Source organism: Erigeron canadensis, chromosome 2, assembly GCF_010389155.1.
Source record: "Erigeron canadensis isolate Cc75 chromosome 2, C_canadensis_v1, whole genome shotgun sequence".
Lineage (NCBI taxonomy): Eukaryota > Viridiplantae > Streptophyta > Magnoliopsida > Asterales > Asteraceae > Erigeron > Erigeron canadensis.
In genome coordinates this window covers 39,872,814-39,892,720 of record NC_057762.1, presented here as the reverse complement: position 1 = coordinate 39,892,720, position 19,907 = coordinate 39,872,814, and the positions used below count along the sequence as shown (strand labels likewise).

The window sequence follows — 19,907 nt, the reverse complement described above, 5'->3', positions numbered from 1 at the left end:
AGTGTATAAATTGTTTATAAATTTACCATGAAAATCAGGGGACGAACTTTTAATACAGAAGGTATAAATTTGTTTATGCACGTTAAATACAACCTTTAGAGCTATATTTAGTATTTCTAAAAAAAAAAATACATTCAGCTCATTTTCTTTCCATTATTCTTCGGTCAACGAACATAACCCTATCAACTTTTCTTCCACCTCTCACACACACATATACATACACAATAAAACTGTATGTATTTTATTTTTCTTCCCCAGAATCATGAGCTTTTCCCACATACATAAATATATTAATTGTCCATCACCTTTGTTGTTGAGAAACATGGCTCTTCCTTTAATGCCACACCATTAATCCTGTTTTCCCTCCCCTCCCCTTCCCTCTCTCTCTTACACACACACACACACACACCACTTCAATATCTATACCTATACATACAGATTTCCTATTTAATTAATTCAAAAAAAAGCCCTCCTTTTTTTTTTCCTCACTTCTTTTCATTTTTTTACACACAAATATAATATATTATGTATATACAATAGAATATTGCTGGTATTGGGAAAAATAAACATATGGAGATTTTTTTGAAGAATATATTTTTATTTTTATTATTATTGTTAATGGTTAACTCGGTGTTAACTCAGCGACTGAGTTCGCAAACAGAACGCAAAGCGTTGCTTAATCTCCGAGCTTCATTAGGAATTCGGGCACGATACTGGCCAATTAAATCTGACCCATGTGGGAACTGGACCGGAATTGAATGCCGGAATGGAACTGTAACCGGAATAAACTTATTCGGGTTAAAACGGACCCGGGTCGGGGGGTTAAATCCCGGGTTTGATATTGATTCTTTAAAGAATTGTAGTAGTTTGGTTTCTTTTAATAGTTCAGGGTTTTATCTTCCTGGTGTTATACCTGATTGGCTAGGTGTAAATCTTGGTGCACTCCAGGTGCTTGATTTAAGTTCTAGCTCAGTTTTGGGACCTATTCCTTTTTCAATTGGGTCATTGAAAAACTTGAAAAGTTTGAATCTTTTTGATAATTCTTTTACTGGGAATATACCGGATTCTTTGATGCTTCTTTCGGGTTTATCAGTTTTGAATCTTTCGTCTAATATGTTAACTGGGTCGATTCCTGAGTCCGTTTCGGGTCTTGGGAGTGTTACTGTGATTGATTTATCATCGAATTTCCTTTCTGGGCCTGTTCCAAATGGAGTTGGTTTGCTTTCGAATCTGCGAAGTTTGAATCTTTCGAACAATAGTCTTTCCTCGAGTTTGCCTGTGGAGATTGGGAATCTATCTCGGTTGGTTCACCTTGATCTTTCGTTTAATTCGTTGTTTGGCTCATTGCCAGTGGAATTAGGAGGGTTGATTAGCTTGAGGAGATTGCTGGTTCAACATAATGCTTTGGGTGGGAACTTGAGTGTAAACCTGCCGGGTATTGTTGTTTTTGATGTGTCTAGTAATAATTTTACTGGCAATCTTCCAAACCTTTCGGTATTTTCTAATGCGTCTGGTGTGAGTTTAAACTTTTCAAATAATCAATTCTATGGAAGGGTTAGCTCCAGTGTTCTGAATGTTGCTTTAGTTGATCTTTCTAACAACTATCTTCAAGGTTTAGAGACTGGGATTGGGAATGGAAATTTAACTTCAAGAAACTGCTTTTTTCGGCTTCAAGACCACCAAAGGACTTTAGATGATTGCAGGAGGTTTTATACGGCTAGGAATTTATCTTTTGATGGTGATTCTAGATCTCCAGTGCAACCTCCAGTTTCGGAAAAGGGCAGCAACCATTTGAAATATGTGATGGCTGGGGTGTTTGGTGGACTCGGTGTCATTGTAATTATAGTTGTGATATTGGTTTTGGTAATGAAAACATGTAATAAGAAAAGGGTAAGCCAAAGAAGTGCCAATGTGGAACCTGTTCAAGAAGAAGGGAATGTTACGGTACAAGGCATTTCAGTTGATATATTAAGCTTAACGAACTCATATACATATGAGCAGATGCTGCAAGCTACAACTGGTTTTGGTGATACAGACCTTATCAAGCATGGACACAGTGGAGATTTATTTTTAGGGAAATTAGAAGATGGAGTTGTGGTAGTTGTCAAGAGAATCGATATGCGTTCATCGCAAAAAGATTGTTACATGTCAGAATTAGAGTTGTTCAGAAAGGGTATGCACAATAGATTGGTGCCTCTTTTGGGACATTGCTTAGAACATGAAACTGAGAAACTTCTGGTTTACAAGTACATGCCAAATGGAGATCTATCAAACTCTTTGTACAGGTCTACCAAATTGGAAGATAGTGGTTTGCAATCATTAGATTGGATAACAAGATTAAAAATTGCTATTGGAGCTGCCGAAGGTTTAGCGTACTTGCATCACGAATGCAATCCTCCCCTTGTTCATAGGTACTTAAAACAAAATTAATTATATGCTATTAATGCCAGTGGTGGAGAATTTTAGGATATTTATCCTTCTCTTTGTTTTAAATCCACAGAGATATTCAAGCAAGCAGTATCCTACTTGATGATAAATATGAAGTAAGACTTGGAAGTTTGAGTGAAGTTTGTGTTCAAGGAGTGGATAACAATCCGAATGTTATCACAAGACTGCTAAGGATTTCATCGTAAGAATCATTTCTCCCATACAAGTTGTATCTCAATACTTTGCACTAGTATTATACTATCTTATTGTACTTTGTTACATTTACTATTAGCATTATTATCTTTCTCATACAAGATAGTTACACTCTCTTTTCGTTTGTGGATTTGCAGGAATTCTGAACCGTCGCCTTCTGGTATGTGAACATCTTTACTTTCTGATTCCTCTAAGTATGTAATATCACATAATGTGTGTGTTTAATGTTTGAACTTACATCCGATTAGAAATATCAAAATTACTTAGACATGACTCTTCTCTGAAGTAAAAAAGTAGTATGCACTTTCAAAAAAAGCACCTCCAATGGTGCTTAAACAAGTGCGAATTATTTAATAAATTTTTATCCAAACATTCAGAAGTTGCATATAAATTCAAGATATACAATAAGCACTTAGAATATGGAAATCCCAAAGACCTTGTGAGAAACTTATATATCTTTGTTTCACTTTTGGAACAAATAGGATCGGTACCTCCGATTTGTGCGTATGATGTATACTGTTTTGGAAAAGTCTTGCTTGAGCTAGTAACGGGCAAACTTGGAATCAGCAATCCATCAGACACCTCCACAAAGGAATGGCTTGACCAAACATTGACTTTTATCAACAACTACGACAAGGAACTTGTATCCAAGATTGTAGACCAATCTCTAGTTATAGACGAAGATTTGATGGAAGAGGTATGGGCTGTAGCCATCGTCGCTAAGTCTTGCCTAAATCCAAAGCCAGCAAAACGGCCTCAAATGGCTCATATTTTGAAAGCATTGGAAAATCCTTTTAGGGTTATAAGAGAAGAAGACTTTAGCTCTGAAAGGTTAAGAAATAATTCCTCACAAAGATCTTGGAGTGTTGCATTATTTGGTAGCTGGAGGCAGAGCTTTTCAGGGAGTACGCATAGTCAAAGCCAAACAAATAAAGATAGTAACAGCGGCCCAAAGCAGTCGGGAAGAGATAACTCTCAGGGAAGTGGTGGAAATGGCAGAAGATTATCGAGTGAGATTTTCCCGGAGCCTATAGAAATCAATGATGCCGAGAGGCAAGATGAAAGTCGATGATGAAATCAGTGACATTGGTCTTGAACTATCGACAAACTTCATTAAGTTTTTGACTTTGAAGCTTGGAGCTGGCCGACGCCGGAGGGTCGGGTCAAGAGTGAGGTAAAATTGTATTAAAGCAAAAACTGGTGTGAGGCTAAATTTTTTTTTTTATGGTTCTGAGATTCTGTGCTTCCAAAAGCATGTAATTTCTTCTTGATGTATGTTGTCGAAGATCCAGATCCATATGAAGTTAAGTGTAAATTGCGAAGAGTGAAGATTTGAGACATATGTTATTAATGTAATGTAATGTAATGTGGCAGAAATCTAAAGCAAATTGCCTTGAAGGTGCTCACCCTTACTTTAGTTTGCTTTGATTAAAAAAAAAAAAATAAGAAATGAAAATATAAGTGAAGTGTGTATCATTGTACATTCAAATAATCTTGAAACTTAAATTAATGGAATCCTATGAGACTTAAACTTTAGTAAATCAGTTTGATACTAATAATTTTGATTCATTGATTGATTTGTACTGTATGGAATGGAATTTCATATTTAAAAACTTTTAAGAAAACATACAAGTTGCAAATTGAAAGGAAGGAAGTGACATAATTTTTGATGAGATTAGGGAAGAAAATTGGTTTTTTTTAGTGGGACAAGTTGTATGTTAGTGACAGATTAAGTCATTTTCTCACGAGCCTTCCCAAAAATGTCAACTTCAAGTTGCCTTTGCTAGTGGTGTAACTGAATTGGCTCAATCGAGAATATATTTATATAAATATCATAGGTTTGAGTTATTAAAGATTGACCAAGTCAGTTTTGTCATTCATAGGCGCTAAATATTGGGGTTTCATGGTCGATATGGGATTTTTCTACTCACCTATAGTGGGTTTCTTTCTATGAGGAGTGGAGATGATCAGGTGCTCTCGTGACAAAAGAGACTTTTATAGATTCTTGGGTTTAAATTTATGAGATCTAAAAAGTTGTCCCCAAAATGTAATTTGACGTCCAACGTTGCACGGCATTGAAAATGATCCATTGAACACAGTGATCGGGTAATTGGACAATTTAAAGTTGTTTTTAGTGGAGCTGGTTATGCTTCTAAAACCTCCCAAACCAGGCCAATTTGGGAGGCTAACAGGATTATGCACTTTACTAGACACCTAGTATAAGATATCATGAACTCAATATATGCAATTTGGTTGAAGATAGGAAGGTCAAAGCTGCAGTTTAGACCGACCGAGCTGCTTTATTAATATTTGTATTTTTAACGTCATTTAAAAGAATGGGAAGATCCAATCGCCTATTAAAGGAAAGGAGATCAATGTTGATAATCTTCTGTATGTAACAATCTCAAACATGTACTAATGACAAGCTATGATGGTATATCACCTCTTCTTTTTAAGTTGTAACGTGATTCACACAAGCAGAAATTTAAAGCTAACTAGCCAGTAAACAGAATCTTTCACTGGAAAGTTGTCGTGCGTGCCAATAGCTTCAAACCCTTCAACATATGTGGTCCATTTAAACTGCACCCATAGTATTTTTGTCTCAATATATCATCATCTAAACAGGACCAAGTACGTCCTCTGGCCAAGCTTCCAGCCCACATAAACCTCTCTGAAAAAGGATTCACCAGACTCCTATGAAATTCTTTTGCTGCTTCACACATAATTCCCTACAAAGATAAAAATATTGTTGTAATCGTTGAAAGAAAATATAAACAGAAACTAAAACTCATGGTGGGTTACTGGGTGAAGTGGGAGACTTACTTCTGACATGGCTTTGATCTTCAGGTTGAGATCATTGCTAAGAATTATAACCTTTTGATCAGTAAGTTCTTCACGTAAAAGAAGGGCGGTTTCAAGGACATGAGGTTCTGCTTCTGGTGAAAGAAGGATTTCATCGTCCATGTGAATCCACCACTTTGTGCTCTCCATACATTCCTCAACCCAGTTCAATGCCAAAGTAGCCTTTTTTGTGCTCGTTTTCAAGAAAGTATCTTGAATCTCTATGTCCATTAGTTCCCTCATGACTGATAAATTAATGTCAATGAAATATGCCAGCCATTAGTTACTACATAATAATCTTTTATGATCAATTTAATGAAAAGAAACCAGGACTGATTACCAGCTGTGGGTATGACAAGCCGAGTCCCTTTAAGGCCTTCCAGGAGCGTCAAGTGCTTCAAAGACTCTGCATTTAGCAGGCTGCCAATGTCCACAATCATGATCCAATTTTCCTTTGATCCTCCGAGGAAGTTCTATAGCATGATTAGTTCTCAATTAATTAATCTAATTTCAAATCATATAAGAGTGATTGAGATTTAAGATGTTAGCGCAGTGCCAACATTGATACTTATACTCCAGACAAAAAAATAAGTAAGTAGTAAATGTCGATAGTGATACAATACGTCAGCAAACTTACATGAGTAGAATCAATGGCCTTTTGAACAGTTTGAGAAAAATTGATGGAACTGAGACTTCCCTCCATTTTCCCTTGTCTTGATTCAGTCTCTTTTTCTGTGTTAGATAAGAATGCTTCGTCATAATAGACCAACGGATCAGCCATATCTTTAACATTCAATGATTTCTGCATAAAGACATTTTTAGTCTCTGCAGGAAAATTGAAAATGTATTTTTCTTCGTCGACAGTAGGAGTCCTAACAGCTGTCTTCGATATTGTGTGGTGGCTTGATATATTATGTTCATCTTCCATCCATCTTTTCTTAGAAGATTTCACAGAATAAGCTTTTGGATCCTTGTTCTCTTTGTCTGGAGTAAATATCTCAAATTTATTTCCATCTAAACTATCCAACGGATTCATTAAAACTGATCCATTCTTCAATGCCTCCAGATCGATAGGGACTTCTTTGGCTCTTGCTGCGTCTGGAGTAAAAGCTTCTTTTTGATCTGTACATGTTTCAGCAAGTGGAACCACTGAAACTGATTCTTTCTTCATTATCTCATGATCGATCGATTCACATTCGACACATATATCGTCCACCTGGCTTTGTAAATCATCAACAAGAACCACAGGAATTGATACATCGGTCGTATTTGCCCGTTCCATTTCTTCTTCAAACTTACAACACGTATTAACAGCCGCCTCTCCTGCTCTACTTGGCTGAAAAGACACATCTCCATCTTTGTTTACACCATCAAGAAGGGCCATGGGAACTGAGCAATTGTCAACTTTCTGCTGATTTATGGTTTCGCTTTCATTGCACATATCACTTTCGATGCTTCTTGCTATGTCTTGATTTGATGAATCTTTTTCATGCTTTTCGCTAGAAATCCGAGCATCTTTCATAGTGTCATAACTGAGCTGTTCAAATTCAATGCACAGATTGTCCCTCAACCAATTCATCCAATCTTCTGATTTGTATAGGCTGTCAGAAATCTCTTCTTCGGATATAGCTTCTGAGCCAACAAGTGGGGCCTGAATAGAAACAGTGGCAAAGGTTTCAATGCTCAAATTATCCCTCAACCAATTGAGCTGATCTTCTGATTTGTTCAAGCTATCCGATGTCGCTTTTACGGATATGAATTCTGAGACAAGTGGGGCCTCATTAGCAACAGCTGCATAGACACTACCATTTTCCTCGCATGTTTCCCATGGAATGGAGGGCTCTAACTCTGTAACATCACAGGAAGATTTTGTGCAATTTGGCCCAGAAAATGAATCTTCTCCCTCTGACACACAATTATTCGGAGCAAACTCATTGTTCAAATTATCCCTCAGCCAATTCATCTCATCTTTTGAGCGGTTTAAACTGTCAGAAATCTCTGATACATCTACCTCGGTATCATGACAGGAAGAATATGAGTAGCTTTGCCCAGAAAACAGATCTTTAGCAATCCCATTATTTTGTAACACAAATTCATTGCTCAAATTATCACTCAACCAATTCCTTTTATCTTCTGGTATCTTTAGGTCGTCAGAAATTCTTGCTGCAGAATTAGTTTCTGAGACAAGTGAAGGCTCAACGCACACAGTGCTAAAGAGTCCAGCATTTCCATTGCCTGTTTTAGATGGAGTCAATTGTTCTACCTCAGTATCATCAGAGGAAGAACTTAAACTGTCAGCCAGGCAAAACACATCTTGTTTGATGATCGTTTGATTTTGCAGCTCAAATTCATTGCTCAGATTATCCCTCAACCAATGCAACTGATCCGATAACTTCTTTCGGCTGTCACAAGACTCTGTCTCAGATATAGCTACTGGGACAACAAGTGAGGACTGAACTGGAACAGTAATATTTTCATAGCCTGTTTTCCAGCATTCTGCCACAGAAAACTCATCTTCTTTGACGGCCTCATAATTTTGCAGCTCAAACTCGTTGCTCAAATTGTCCTTCAACCAATCCAGCAGATCAAAGGATTTGTTTAGGCTATTGGACTCTTCCATCATTGATATAGTTTCTGAGGTTAGTGACGGCTTAACCAGCATTGTGCTAAAGATTTCGCCATTTCCATTGCCTGTTTTAGAGGGACTCAATCCTTCTACATTAGTATCGTCACTGGAAAAACTTGAGCAGCCGGCCCCGGAAAACACATCCTCTTTTGTGATCCTGTGACTTTGCAGCTCAAATTCACTGTTCAGATCATCCTTCAACCAATTCATCTGATCCTCTGATTTGTTTAGGTTGCTGTAAATCTCTCTTGCAGGTATACTTTCTGGGACAACAAGTTGACTCTGAACAGAAACTTTGGCAAAGATTTCACTGTTTTGATTGCTAGTACATGAAGATTTGGAGCTGCTTGGCACCCAAAACATATCATCTTTATTGGTCCCATAACTGAGCATCTCGAATTCATTGCTCAAGTTATCGTTCAACCAATCCAACTGATCTATCACAGATTTTGTTCCCGAGACAACACTTGGAGATTTAACCGAAACAGTGCCAGAGCTTTCACCTTTTTCATTGCTAGTACAAGATTTACTCAACTGTTCTGCCTCAGTGTCATCACATGAAGACTTTGAGCAGCTTGGCGCCCAAAACATATCATCTTTATTGGTCTCATAACTGACCATCTTGAATTCATTGCTCAAGTTATCATTCAACCAATGCAACTGATCTATCACAGATTTAGTTCCTGAGACAACACTTGGAGACTTAACCGAAATAGTGCCAAGAGTTTCATCATTTTCATTGCCAGTACAAGACAAACTCAACTGTTCTATCTCAGCATCATCACAAACAGAACTCAAATAACTCTGCCCAGAAAACGTAAATGGATTCAACTTCGTTACAGGTGAACCATGACTCTTACTAGACAGCGATATATCTGAACACTCCAGATCATCATCCCATGAACGAGTTTCAAGTTTCTCATCCTATACAATTCCGGAAAAAAAAAGGAAAAACATAAAGAGACATTTCATCAAACACCTTACAGACGCAACAAATTACCTAATAAACAATAAAGAATAATCACAAGTACCTGATTAGTTTCATCTTCCCCTTCTTTAATCGTATAAATCACAGGCGCAAACTGTCCATTATGATCATATGCTTCACTAGCCGGAACCCAATGCAAGACGTAAACCCTACTAGAACCACCCAATTTCACCGTATCCCCCTCTTTTAATCTCACATTAACTCCTGGTTCAATCTTCTTCCCAGACACCCATGTTCCATGAACTAGAATCATAATAAAACCAAATCAACTACATATATACATACATATACATATACATCCACATAAGCATAAATATACATATATTTATATACTTATTTACAAGAACTACAATATACATACATATCAGCTACATATATACATACACATAAATTAATTAACATAATCATACATTCACATTCATCAATTCATATATTAATTAACATGAACTAGAATCATAATAAAATCAAATCAACTACATATATACATACATATCCATTCATATATATATATATATATATATATTAACATGAACTAGAATCATAATAAAACCAAATCAGTTACATATATACATACACATAAACATACATATACATTCATATATTTACCGTATGTATATATGGATATAGATACATATATATAAATGATGATTTACAAATTGATTAGAAAGTAAATAAAATAGAATTAATGAATTAATTATACCTGATGAAAGATCAACGATGTAGAGCGAGCGAGAAGAAGGATCGGAGTGAATACGGAGGTGGTATCTGCTAATACTAGGGTGTTCGAGAGTGATGTTGCAGTTCGGGTGACGTCCGACGAGTAAAATCTGTTCGTCGACTGAATCCGAGTCTTCAAGTGAGGATTTATGCAATAGAAAGATGTTCTTAAGAATGGATCCGTTTTTTAGTACTGTGAATGCTGGTATTTGCTTCATTTTGTCATCCATTGATGGATGGGTGAAAGGTTTTTTAGGGGGGAATGGAGAAATTGGGGGAAATTTGATACCGTTGAAGGAAGGTGGGGGAAATGAGAGTGATGGAGTGTTGTTTTGAAATTTGAAAACTAGTTGGAGGTGGGATTTTGGGTTGAGATTTTGTGAGGTTAAATCAAAGGCGGTTACAAAGTTGGATTCATTTTTTGGATTTCGGTTACGAATAGAGTAATTATTTTTGGTATGATTTTAATGGTTGTTCAACGAGTGTAATTAGGTATTGATTTTAAATGGTAACTACCTTTCATTTTTTTTTATTTCATCGACTTCGTTTTCTACCATGATGATAGAATTATCATACTAATTTTAATATTTTGAATAAATATATGGGTCTCGTAATTTTTATGTTTTTGAAAAAGATACATAAATTTACTCAACTTAAGTGCCTAATAGTCTCATATTCCCATTCTTTTATCATATTGTTATTTACATATGGTTCAAAAAGGTCATGCTATTTTCAAAGCTCTCTCACGTGAAATGACTAAACTCAAGAATGTGTGTTGATAACGAATACGTGTTTATACAATTTGCATTTGATATTTTGGTTCTTTTGCACCTGAGACCTACTTGGATCAGTGGTAAACACTCTGTCCTCTGGAGACAGAGGTTATGGGTTCGATTCTTATCTCATGCAAAGGTTGGAGGACCTTTTTCTACCATTTAGGTAGACACATGAAAGCAGTCTCTCTACTTAGGTAGAGGTAAAGTTTGCTTATAACTTAACCTCCCCCATACACCGTCGAGGTATTGGGGCTCAAAACCTGCGGAAGGCGGCACTGAGCAGTTTCTTTCTTTTTTTTCTTACCATTAACCTACTTGGAGTAATCTAACGGATCCTTGTATGTAAATAACATGTTAAAACTGAACGAATCGTGTAAATAATCTGCTAAATGCCAGTGGCGAAGCCAAGATTTATATCTTGGATGGGCCAAAACTAAACCACGAGGGAACGAGTACTAAAAGCTAAAAGTTCAAAAAAACAAGATAACATAGTATAAAGAGACTATACATTGTGTTTATACAATTATATAGAAAATTATAACTGGTGCGATGCTTTTTAAAGTCATTAAAATTATCTAAAATGCTTAAACAGGTTAAAATATATAATTTGTGTAAATAAAAACAAAAATATTTAGTTATTGTCTTATTAATCTATATTTATCTATGTAAATAAAAGGAGATGTCTAGATGGTAAATTAAACACACTTGAAATGTCTTATCTATTGATATCTCTTTTCCTTAAATTCTTATATTTATATATTAACCAATGTTTATTTATGTAAATAAAAATGATATGCCGAGATGGTAAATCATAGAATAGAATTCAATGATCAAGATATAATATACCTTTCTTACGTTAGAATGTTAGTTATAGATAAGGAGTAAAGTGAAGGATAAAACATGAAGCATTATTCATAACTCATCATAAACTCCCGGATGAAATGAGCAGGGGATTACTTCTTTTAGACTTGGATGGGCCATATAAACTATGGGCCAAAATTTGATAGAAATGTACATGTGAGTCTTTGCATTATCAAAAGAGTTGGGGTGGGCCTTGGCCCATCCTGGTGCATACGTGGCTCCGCCACTGCTAAATGCTGATGTAGCGGTCTCTCATTGGGCCATATATCAGATGTTTAATGGTGCCACGTTAGTCACCGGCCGATTTCTTACACTATTCGTTCGGTTTTGAGACAAACTTACATATAATGAACTAAAACAATGTTTATTTCTTACAACAGTAACTAAAAACAAGTTACATACACCCAAATTGTTTTCTCATAATTATAACTTAGAGTGTCTGTTGTGTTAATACATGACCTTCTCTTTTAAACTCACAATACAATTCACATTAAACTTTGTTCCGCTCTCTCATAAGCATCTTACAAATGATAAAGCGGCTCATATCAACATCATATTCATGAACTGCGAGTTATGCTTTGAAATATCTTTTTATTTTGTTTGGTACTCGTTGTTAGTATATTTTAATAACTAATACATTTATATGTTTACATTATTTTATTTAAAATAACAATGATAGTCTAATGATTATAACATGTGGCATAAAGATGAAAGTTAAAGATTAAAATCTGGTTTTATAACTCTTTAAATATAACCATGCATTTTTTAGATTAAACTATGAAAACCAAAATATATATATGTTATATCTTTAATTTTTATATGAAATTATAGATTGGGTAGCATGTAGTTGTCGTCAACAATTGGTTTAACTCAACTCGAGTCGGTTTGAATTCGGTTTGTGGTCATGCATTAACTGGTTTTTTTACCGGCTTTACCTTTCTCTCTTCTTTTTTTTTTTTTGTTTTTTGTCAAAAATCAAACCTACCCCGATTTGAACTCGGTTTTCACCCGATCCAAAAACCCAAAAAACAATAACCGTTTTTAAAAACGTCGGATTTTCCAAAACCAAACCGGTTTGTTGAACCAATATATGATTTACTAGGGTTTATATGTAAAGATCAAAATACTCCAAGTACCCCATAATGCAATTTAAATACACTAGTAGCATATCTCATTTTCCAAAATCGAATCGATAAAAAAAAAAGATATTAAAAATATTAAATATGAATTAAAAAAATATAAATATTTCATATTTTCATCAAACTACCACCCGCAAAAATGTCACCACCGTCACTATCTACCCTTATCCCCTCCTCCACCACCACCATCACCACCGTATTCCCGCCAAAATCACCACCACCGCCATCACTTTCACACCTCATTACCACCACCCGCAGAGTCGCTATGACCAGCATCATTTTAACATCCATCTTCCCTTTCCTCTCTCATCAACCTCCGCCTGCCACCGCATTTTCACTCGGCATTTGTACGTATTTTACTTATAAACCCTAATCATTCATATTATCTTGTTCCATCATGTATAAATATATTTACATCTTACAATAATAACAGCAGGACCAAAGGATTGGTTAAGAGATCAGAAGAAGAAAGCAGCCAAATATTTGTTAGCTCCAATCGATGCTTCTCGAAACACTCTTCAAGCTGCATATACATTAATCAGTACTAACCAACTAACTAATTAATTACTATTTATTGTTATTACAACTTACAGTAATTATTGAAGTTGAATTTGTTTCGGATTTTGGCAGCAGGAAGTGGAATATCGCCGGAAAAAGATTTGGAAGAGGTTCAACGAATGCTTATATCGGCTTCAAGAGATTGTATTCCTAAGGAGAGGAATTCCATTGTTACTTTTCAATCCAATACTGGTGTTGAGGTAAAATAAATTCTCTTTCCTCCTATTTCGTTCGTTTTTAGCAGCAGTAGTTTACTATTCGTTGACAGTAAATGTTAAATTAATAAATGAAGGAGAGGGTATTTTAGGTAGTTCAGTTCCTTAATTGAGATTTTTGGAGATCTTGTATATATAAGGTATTATAGATATAGATTATAGATTATAGATGTATACGTGATTAGTTAAGTGCAAAAGTATGAGGATTGACTAGGGAATAAGTCTGGAAACAGCCACAGAAATACCGGTTAGGCTGTGTATATTAGAGCTAAAGGATCAGTTAATTTTTGGTAGCCAAACAGGGATAGCTCTCCATTACATTCATTTTTTTGTGATCACTTAGTCATGGATGCACCACTTTCTTAAGATTTTGAATAAGTTGACGTTGTTATCTTCAGGTTCTTAGGGGTTTAAGCTGTTGAGCAGGTATTAGATAGTAATATTATCTATCTTCAGTAAATGGTGATAGTGCATTGGGTAATTTAGGTTTGAATGATGATTGCTGATGTATTGATTCTTACAAAACTGATTACACCTAATCCTCTGTTTCTAACATTATAGCATCTTCCCTTTCGTTATAAATCCCAATTTTTTTGTTTATCTTCAAGTGAATGGTTAAGGAAATGGGATCATTAGCTATATATCACATAAGTTGATGCTTGCCTTTACTTATTTAATCAGTCGACGATGTGCAGTGTGCTAACATTACTCACTTGATATAGTCTTACAATGGAAGAATTAAGAGAATTGAATTACAAGATCATTTCAATTTGCAGGTGTGCACATTTAAGTTGGTATTAAAAAATGCGGCTTCATTGCTCGATGACAAGGATCCAACAAAGGTGGAGGCTGAGGCTAAGCTCAGTGATCTAGAAAGGTACTTCACAATATCTTTGCTTATAAACAATTATATGTGCAAGTGCTTGGCAGAAATAAATTTGTTCGCAAATCACATATTCATACTTTTCTTGACATTTGGTTACAAGCTACATGATTGTTATCTGATTGTAGGTCTTTTAGCTCTCTAAATACCGTGGCAAATGGTACTACTGCTCAGCTTGTATCTGACAGGTATGTCTCTATAAACATGGACCAGACCCGTGTGGTAAAAATCGAATGTGTAATACAGAGACTAAACATGACTATAAAGTATGTATGTGTAAATTTGGATAATAATATATATCTACTTCTGTTTCCTACAGACAGAAGGTGGCAGATGCACTAATAGATACCATATCTACCCTCAACAATTTTGAACAGAGTATCAAAGATTGTCTTGAGATTTGACTAATTCGCTTGATTGTATATTAGTTCTTTATAATGTAAAATTGCAAGAATTTGTTTTATCCAACTCACTTGAATTTGTTGGTTTTATTCTATCCAGAAAGTAAAATACCAATAACCATTTTCATCACTTCTTTGTTGCTCTTGATAAAATTAGTAAACTCCGGAGTACTGTATTATTGCTTCTATAAAGAATCACATTAATGCCAATAAACCTATATATAATCGACTGTCTGATATGCATATCTCTGCTCATGAAGAATCAGTTCTCGAGATTGTTTGGTTGGGCGAACCAGTAGCCTGCACCAAATACAACCGACAGCATGGAGTTCCATCTTCTGGATTATTTTGGATTGACCTCGGCAAGCCACGCAGCTTGTTAAACAGATTAAGTGGATCATGCAACAGACCATAATCAGCATCTGGGTCTCCAATTTGTGAAAGTTTCACATCAGAAAACCCTAAAGAAGGAAGCAGATGATCAGGCCAGTCACTGTAGAAATGGAAGTTGGATTTGGAGAGTGAGGTGGACTGTTTATTCATGAAATCAGCTAACAAAACCGTCTGCGTGATGTTGCAATTATCAGCTATCGTCTTCAATACTCCCATAGCTTGAGAATGAGGAAGATAATAGATGATCCCTTCAAGAATCCACACAGTGCTCTTTTCAGGTATGAAGCCCGACCCCTGAAGCTTCTTGTACCAGTCATCATCTCTGATATCTGCCGCTATTCTTCTAAGCGATTTTGCAGTCAACATCAGTTGACTCGGTTCATTTATTGAGTCAGTTGCTGCTTGTAACATCGTGTCTTTCATTTGCAGCACCTCTGGAAAATCGATTTCATAAACATCACTGTCATTCAAGTACTCCAACCGATATGCCCTTGTATCCATTCCTGATAGTAAACAAGCTCTATAAGCATATAGAAAAAAGTATCATTTACCAATTACCAACAGATATCCTTTCCTGCTAGTTGGAAATATTTTCTTAGAAGTGGGCTAGAATATAAGTAAATGCAATTTGTACAATACTGTAAAGTGATAATGCAGGAAAAATGATCACCAACCTGCACCAAGAAGAACAACCTGAGCTGCACCACCAAAAGACTTAACAGCAGCCTCGAGCTTTGACTCAAACCATAAAGTCCTAACCGCGAGAATCACCCCCGAAACTTCTCTCGCATTGCTCAACCTATCTTTCTTGATCTTCTCATAAAGACTATTCAGATATGTTTCACCCGCAAACACCTCAGCTAAAGGATCATGTACCACATGCTTCCATAGTGCCCTCCCAGCCGCAGTCTGGCAAGCTGACTGCTTAACCGAGTCCCAGTTATTCTCAATGGTTGCATGGAGTTCCCTTAGCGCTTCATTATACAACAACCCCGGTTGTGGCCAGTTCTGGTGATCCGGGAGAGCCCCATTCTCCATGTTAACAGTCACGTTTATGCTAATATCTAGTTTAGTTTGTTGGGTTTTGAGGGAGTAAATAGAAGGAGTTGAAGGAAGAGGGTAATGCATTTGAAATGAAAGGGGAAGTGGGGTTTATTTTGTTAAGAAATGATCATAATTTTAAGGGGATAAGGGAAAAGAGAGCCACACACAAAATCAATGTCTCATAAAAATGCTGAATCGTATCCATGTTCTTTGCATAGGGTAGTGAACAAGTCCACGACTGCCACCCAATTTCCTTTCATATGCTCTGTTACCTTTTGCTATTCTCCTTCGAGTACGAAGTGGAGCCCATATTTATGAACCCCCCCTCTTTTTAAACATGCGGCTGTAGGTTCATACATCACTGCATAACTTTTATGCTAATATCTATTGACACTTAAATAGTTTTGTGTGGTAAATAATAGAGTTTCATTTACCACCAATCTTATGTTCTCTAATCTCTATAGTCAAGGTTAGGCTTGTGGTCAGTTTTTAACCTGTTCCATCCTTGTGATTGCCCTTATTATTTCGTATCATGAAACTACTAATCTTAGAGTTGTTGCGAGTTTATCCGGTATTATAACTTTTGAATCATTTTGGTCGACATTATATATCATGTCATAAATAAACACACACAAAAAAAGTACAAGTGATAATGCACAATGTACCGCCAAATTAGAAGTAAGCAAAAAGACTTTTGCATGACCCACAAAGATATAATAATAGGTCATGTGTATTCTTATATTAGAGGATCAATATATATTATATGTGGTTCAAGAATGGTGAAATGTTGTACTTTGGGTTGGAGGTGACGTTTGTTTTTGTGTTGTGTTAGGTTGGTCATGGTCACTGTTTTGTATTTTGGTGGTGGTGGTGTAATGTTAGCCAGCCTTATTTGGCATGGTTCAGGTGGTTAGAATGAGATTGATTTCCACGTGAATTAATTGTGGACAGCAACTATTACAAGAGCCGTAATTCCTTTTTTTCTAGTCATAGGAATTTGTACCTGGTGCATACAATTGATTACTTTGTGCTGACTAGTTACGTTTTCAAAAGACTAGTAATTCAGACATTATTCATATCATATACTGGCACAAATTTCTTATCTTGTTATAAAGGTGATTACTTTTCCTGAAACGTTGATTTGCTATATGCATACTGCATTACACATATCTGTATCTTGTACATAATGTCAGATACTGGATGAGCATGAATAGTTGGATTTGGGTATAGTGATTAGTGATCGTGAATTGTAGTGCAACTTATTTATTTGAGGTGAATAGCCGTAAGGATGTGACAAGGTAAAATTTGGAAGCCGGCCGGTAAAGAATTCGAGATTATGAGTATTAAAACTAATGTGCATCGGATTTAACTCTAAAGTTTTATCAGAACATCACTTTTTAGTACTTGCTGTGATTGGTACCATATTGACTACCGCTCAATTGTCAATAATGTTGTGATTGTTCAGGACCTGTTAAATACGAGTATGTAATTATTCACAATGAAAACTCTACTCCATAGTAGTTCGATTTATAGGCATATGGTCATTTCTTTTGGTTTAGAAGTTGGACTGTTGTATGAGGTTTGGGCCTTTGGGGCTTCTTCCCATAATGGGATGAAAATACACATTTGATTTAGTATGAAGTATGAACAAGGAAATTTGTCATGTGTAAATGTAATTGAGTATGACAAACAAAGAAATTTACTAGAAACAAGAATACAAGATCAATTGAAAAGACATACAAGATAATGTAAGTGAGATCAATACTTTTCTTTTTAACGGCAGGTGAGAATGTGAGATCAATACTACTTAACATCTTTTTATAATATAACTTCATTTATTTCACATTGAAATACATAATTCTCATTTTGCCTAGGTACTTGTTAAATTCCAATTGTATCTTTTTTCCCATTTATCATCTCTAAAATCATAACTAAAAGAAATCCCATCATTCATGGCTGACCAGTTACAAGGGTTGTATTCTTTACGTAAATTGCATTCACGATATATGTCATTGTTGAAAGCTGCCACATCTTGTTCTCTTAAATCCCAACTAATATGACAATTTATTCGGGTACGATAAAATAAATCTTCGCAAAATCTCCAGTTTGTTGGTTAAATGACAACAATTGATCCCCAAAGTCATTTCTATCTGACTTGCAAAGAATTAATATGGTGCTATCCGGGATCAAGTTTTGAACCTTAACAATATATCCAGGTCTTAGAATGCAAGAAGTTACTAGTATATGATACATATGTGATATGTAATCCTAAAAACATAAAGCAGATAAAAAATTTCATTTTGAAATGGTAGGATAATACTAACAACATTCATTATATAAGATATGATATTATGCATTAATGCAATGCACCTATTAAAATTAAAGTGATTTATCAATAGCATTAAAGGTCATACTAACAAAATATCATAAACGTGTTATTTTACTGTTCACAACCAATTGGTTTATTAGAGTAAGTAATATTTAAAGTCAAAGTTATATTACTTCTTACTCGTAAACTACTAGAAATACTGTAAACATTTTCATTTCAACCCCATTTTAATGAATATAAATGTGAGACTGAAACCTAGATTAAAAAAATTTAAAGTAAAAAGATCTTGTTAATGAACAACCAACACCATTTACATTTTACCAGGGCTGAGCATATGTCGGTTTTGGTTCAAACCGAAACTCGAACAGATCCTTTAGTATTTAAAAAACCATAACTCTTGGATCTGGTTTTGCATCAGTTCGATTTGCCAGTTTATGTTTTTTATTTATTTTTATGCTTTTACCTTATTAAGTTCTAACATAAACATTCAACGATTAAGAAAAATATATATGAAAAATATATATAATATATATATATACAGATGTTTTTAATTAACTAATTATATTTTTTTGGTGTTAAAATTTATATGATTTATTATAAACGAGATTGATTTTGTTATGCATTTATGTCTAAAATATATAATTTATTTTGATTTGTACACTAGAAAAAAACAAAAAGTTGTATATTAACCTATTTACTAACCATAAGTAATAAAAAAAATTATAAAAGGATATAAATATAAAATAAATTAAAATATATTCAGTTTGATTTTCGGGCCGGATTTTTGAATATGAACAAAAAACCAAACGACCAAACCAATTGATTTCATTCAATTTTCGATTTTGGCGTTTTTGTTTTCACGATTTTTTGTTTTTCTTTTTTGTTCAGTTTTTTCTATTTTACTTCTAATTAAGGACATTTTATACTATAGATTAGCATGATTACATACTTTTATAGTTTTATATAGGGATGATAATGGATTAGATATTTATGAGATATCTTTTTTAAAAAAATTGTCATCCATATTTGTTTAAATAAATTTCATCCATGAATATCTATATTCAATGAATGAGATGGATATCAAGTGAATTTCTATAATATATTTTCGCAACAAAACAACATTTTGAAATGTGTAGTAAACATCGTTGCGGTCAATACATTCTTTGTTCCAACTTTTACAATGAAAAGTCGTGATTGTTTCTATTATTATACAACCAAAATTCACTCGTTTTTTCTTAGTTTGTACAATCAAAACACATAATGTGATCCAAACATTTTATAATCAAAACATTTTTTGCCCAAATACTCTCCTATATGTCTTTCAATAGTTTATTCGATGTCATTCACTTATAAAATACACATTATTAAAAATTAGTTACATGTGTTTGAGTGAACAATTTTGTCATCCACCTTGTGAAACATTTTTTTGTCTCCGAGTCGTGATTCGGTTTTTAGATCTAACTCAACAATTCAATTCAATTTTTTTTTAAATGACT

At 34.9% G+C, this 19,907-nt stretch overlaps 4 protein-coding genes across 5 annotated transcripts; 2 read left to right on the top strand and 2 right to left on the bottom strand.

Moving 5' to 3' along the window:
• The first annotated feature begins 245 nt into the window (after positions 1–245).
• LOC122587270 (probable LRR receptor-like serine/threonine-protein kinase At2g16250) lies at positions 246–4,038 on the top strand. The gene is made up of 4 exons (XM_043759392.1): positions 246–2,411; positions 2,501–2,629; positions 2,778–2,800; positions 3,123–4,038. The coding sequence occupies exons 1-4, from the start codon at positions 571–573 to the stop codon at positions 3,710–3,712; spliced, it is 2,583 nt and encodes an 860-aa protein (XP_043615327.1). The 5' UTR covers positions 246–570; the 3' UTR covers positions 3,713–4,038.
• A 959-nt stretch (positions 4,039–4,997) lies between these two features.
• On the bottom strand, positions 4,998–10,128 carry LOC122589136. The gene is made up of 6 exons (XM_043761378.1): positions 9,796–10,128; positions 9,139–9,338; positions 6,119–9,031; positions 5,822–5,954; positions 5,464–5,726; positions 4,998–5,369 (listed from the first exon to the last, which is right to left on the bottom strand). Exons 1-6 carry the CDS (start codon positions 10,040–10,042, stop codon positions 5,157–5,159), a joined length of 3,969 nt encoding a protein of 1,322 aa, XP_043617313.1. The 5' UTR covers positions 10,043–10,128; the 3' UTR covers positions 4,998–5,156.
• Positions 10,129–12,656: 2,528 nt separating this feature from the next.
• On the top strand, positions 12,657–14,775 carry LOC122586401. 2 transcript variants are annotated; one of them, XM_043758396.1, is made up of 6 exons: positions 12,657–12,935; positions 13,022–13,129; positions 13,222–13,346; positions 14,138–14,238; positions 14,373–14,432; positions 14,564–14,775. In XM_043758396.1, the coding sequence occupies exons 1-6, from the start codon at positions 12,728–12,730 to the stop codon at positions 14,646–14,648; spliced, it is 687 nt and encodes a 228-aa protein (XP_043614331.1). In that variant the 5' UTR covers positions 12,657–12,727; the 3' UTR covers positions 14,649–14,775. The 2 variants fall into 2 exon arrangements, with proteins under 2 accessions (XP_043614331.1, XP_043614330.1); XM_043758395.1 differs by having other exon boundaries at positions 12,660–12,935; positions 13,219–13,346.
• Positions 14,776–14,798: 23 nt separating this feature from the next.
• LOC122586399 (putative S-adenosyl-L-methionine-dependent methyltransferase Mjls_1072) lies at positions 14,799–16,269 on the bottom strand. The gene is made up of 2 exons (XM_043758391.1): positions 15,713–16,269; positions 14,799–15,541 (listed from the first exon to the last, which is right to left on the bottom strand). Exons 1-2 carry the CDS (start codon positions 16,164–16,166, stop codon positions 14,898–14,900), a joined length of 1,098 nt encoding a protein of 365 aa, XP_043614326.1. The 5' UTR covers positions 16,167–16,269; the 3' UTR covers positions 14,799–14,897.
• Between the last annotated feature and the right edge of the window lie 3,638 nt (positions 16,270–19,907).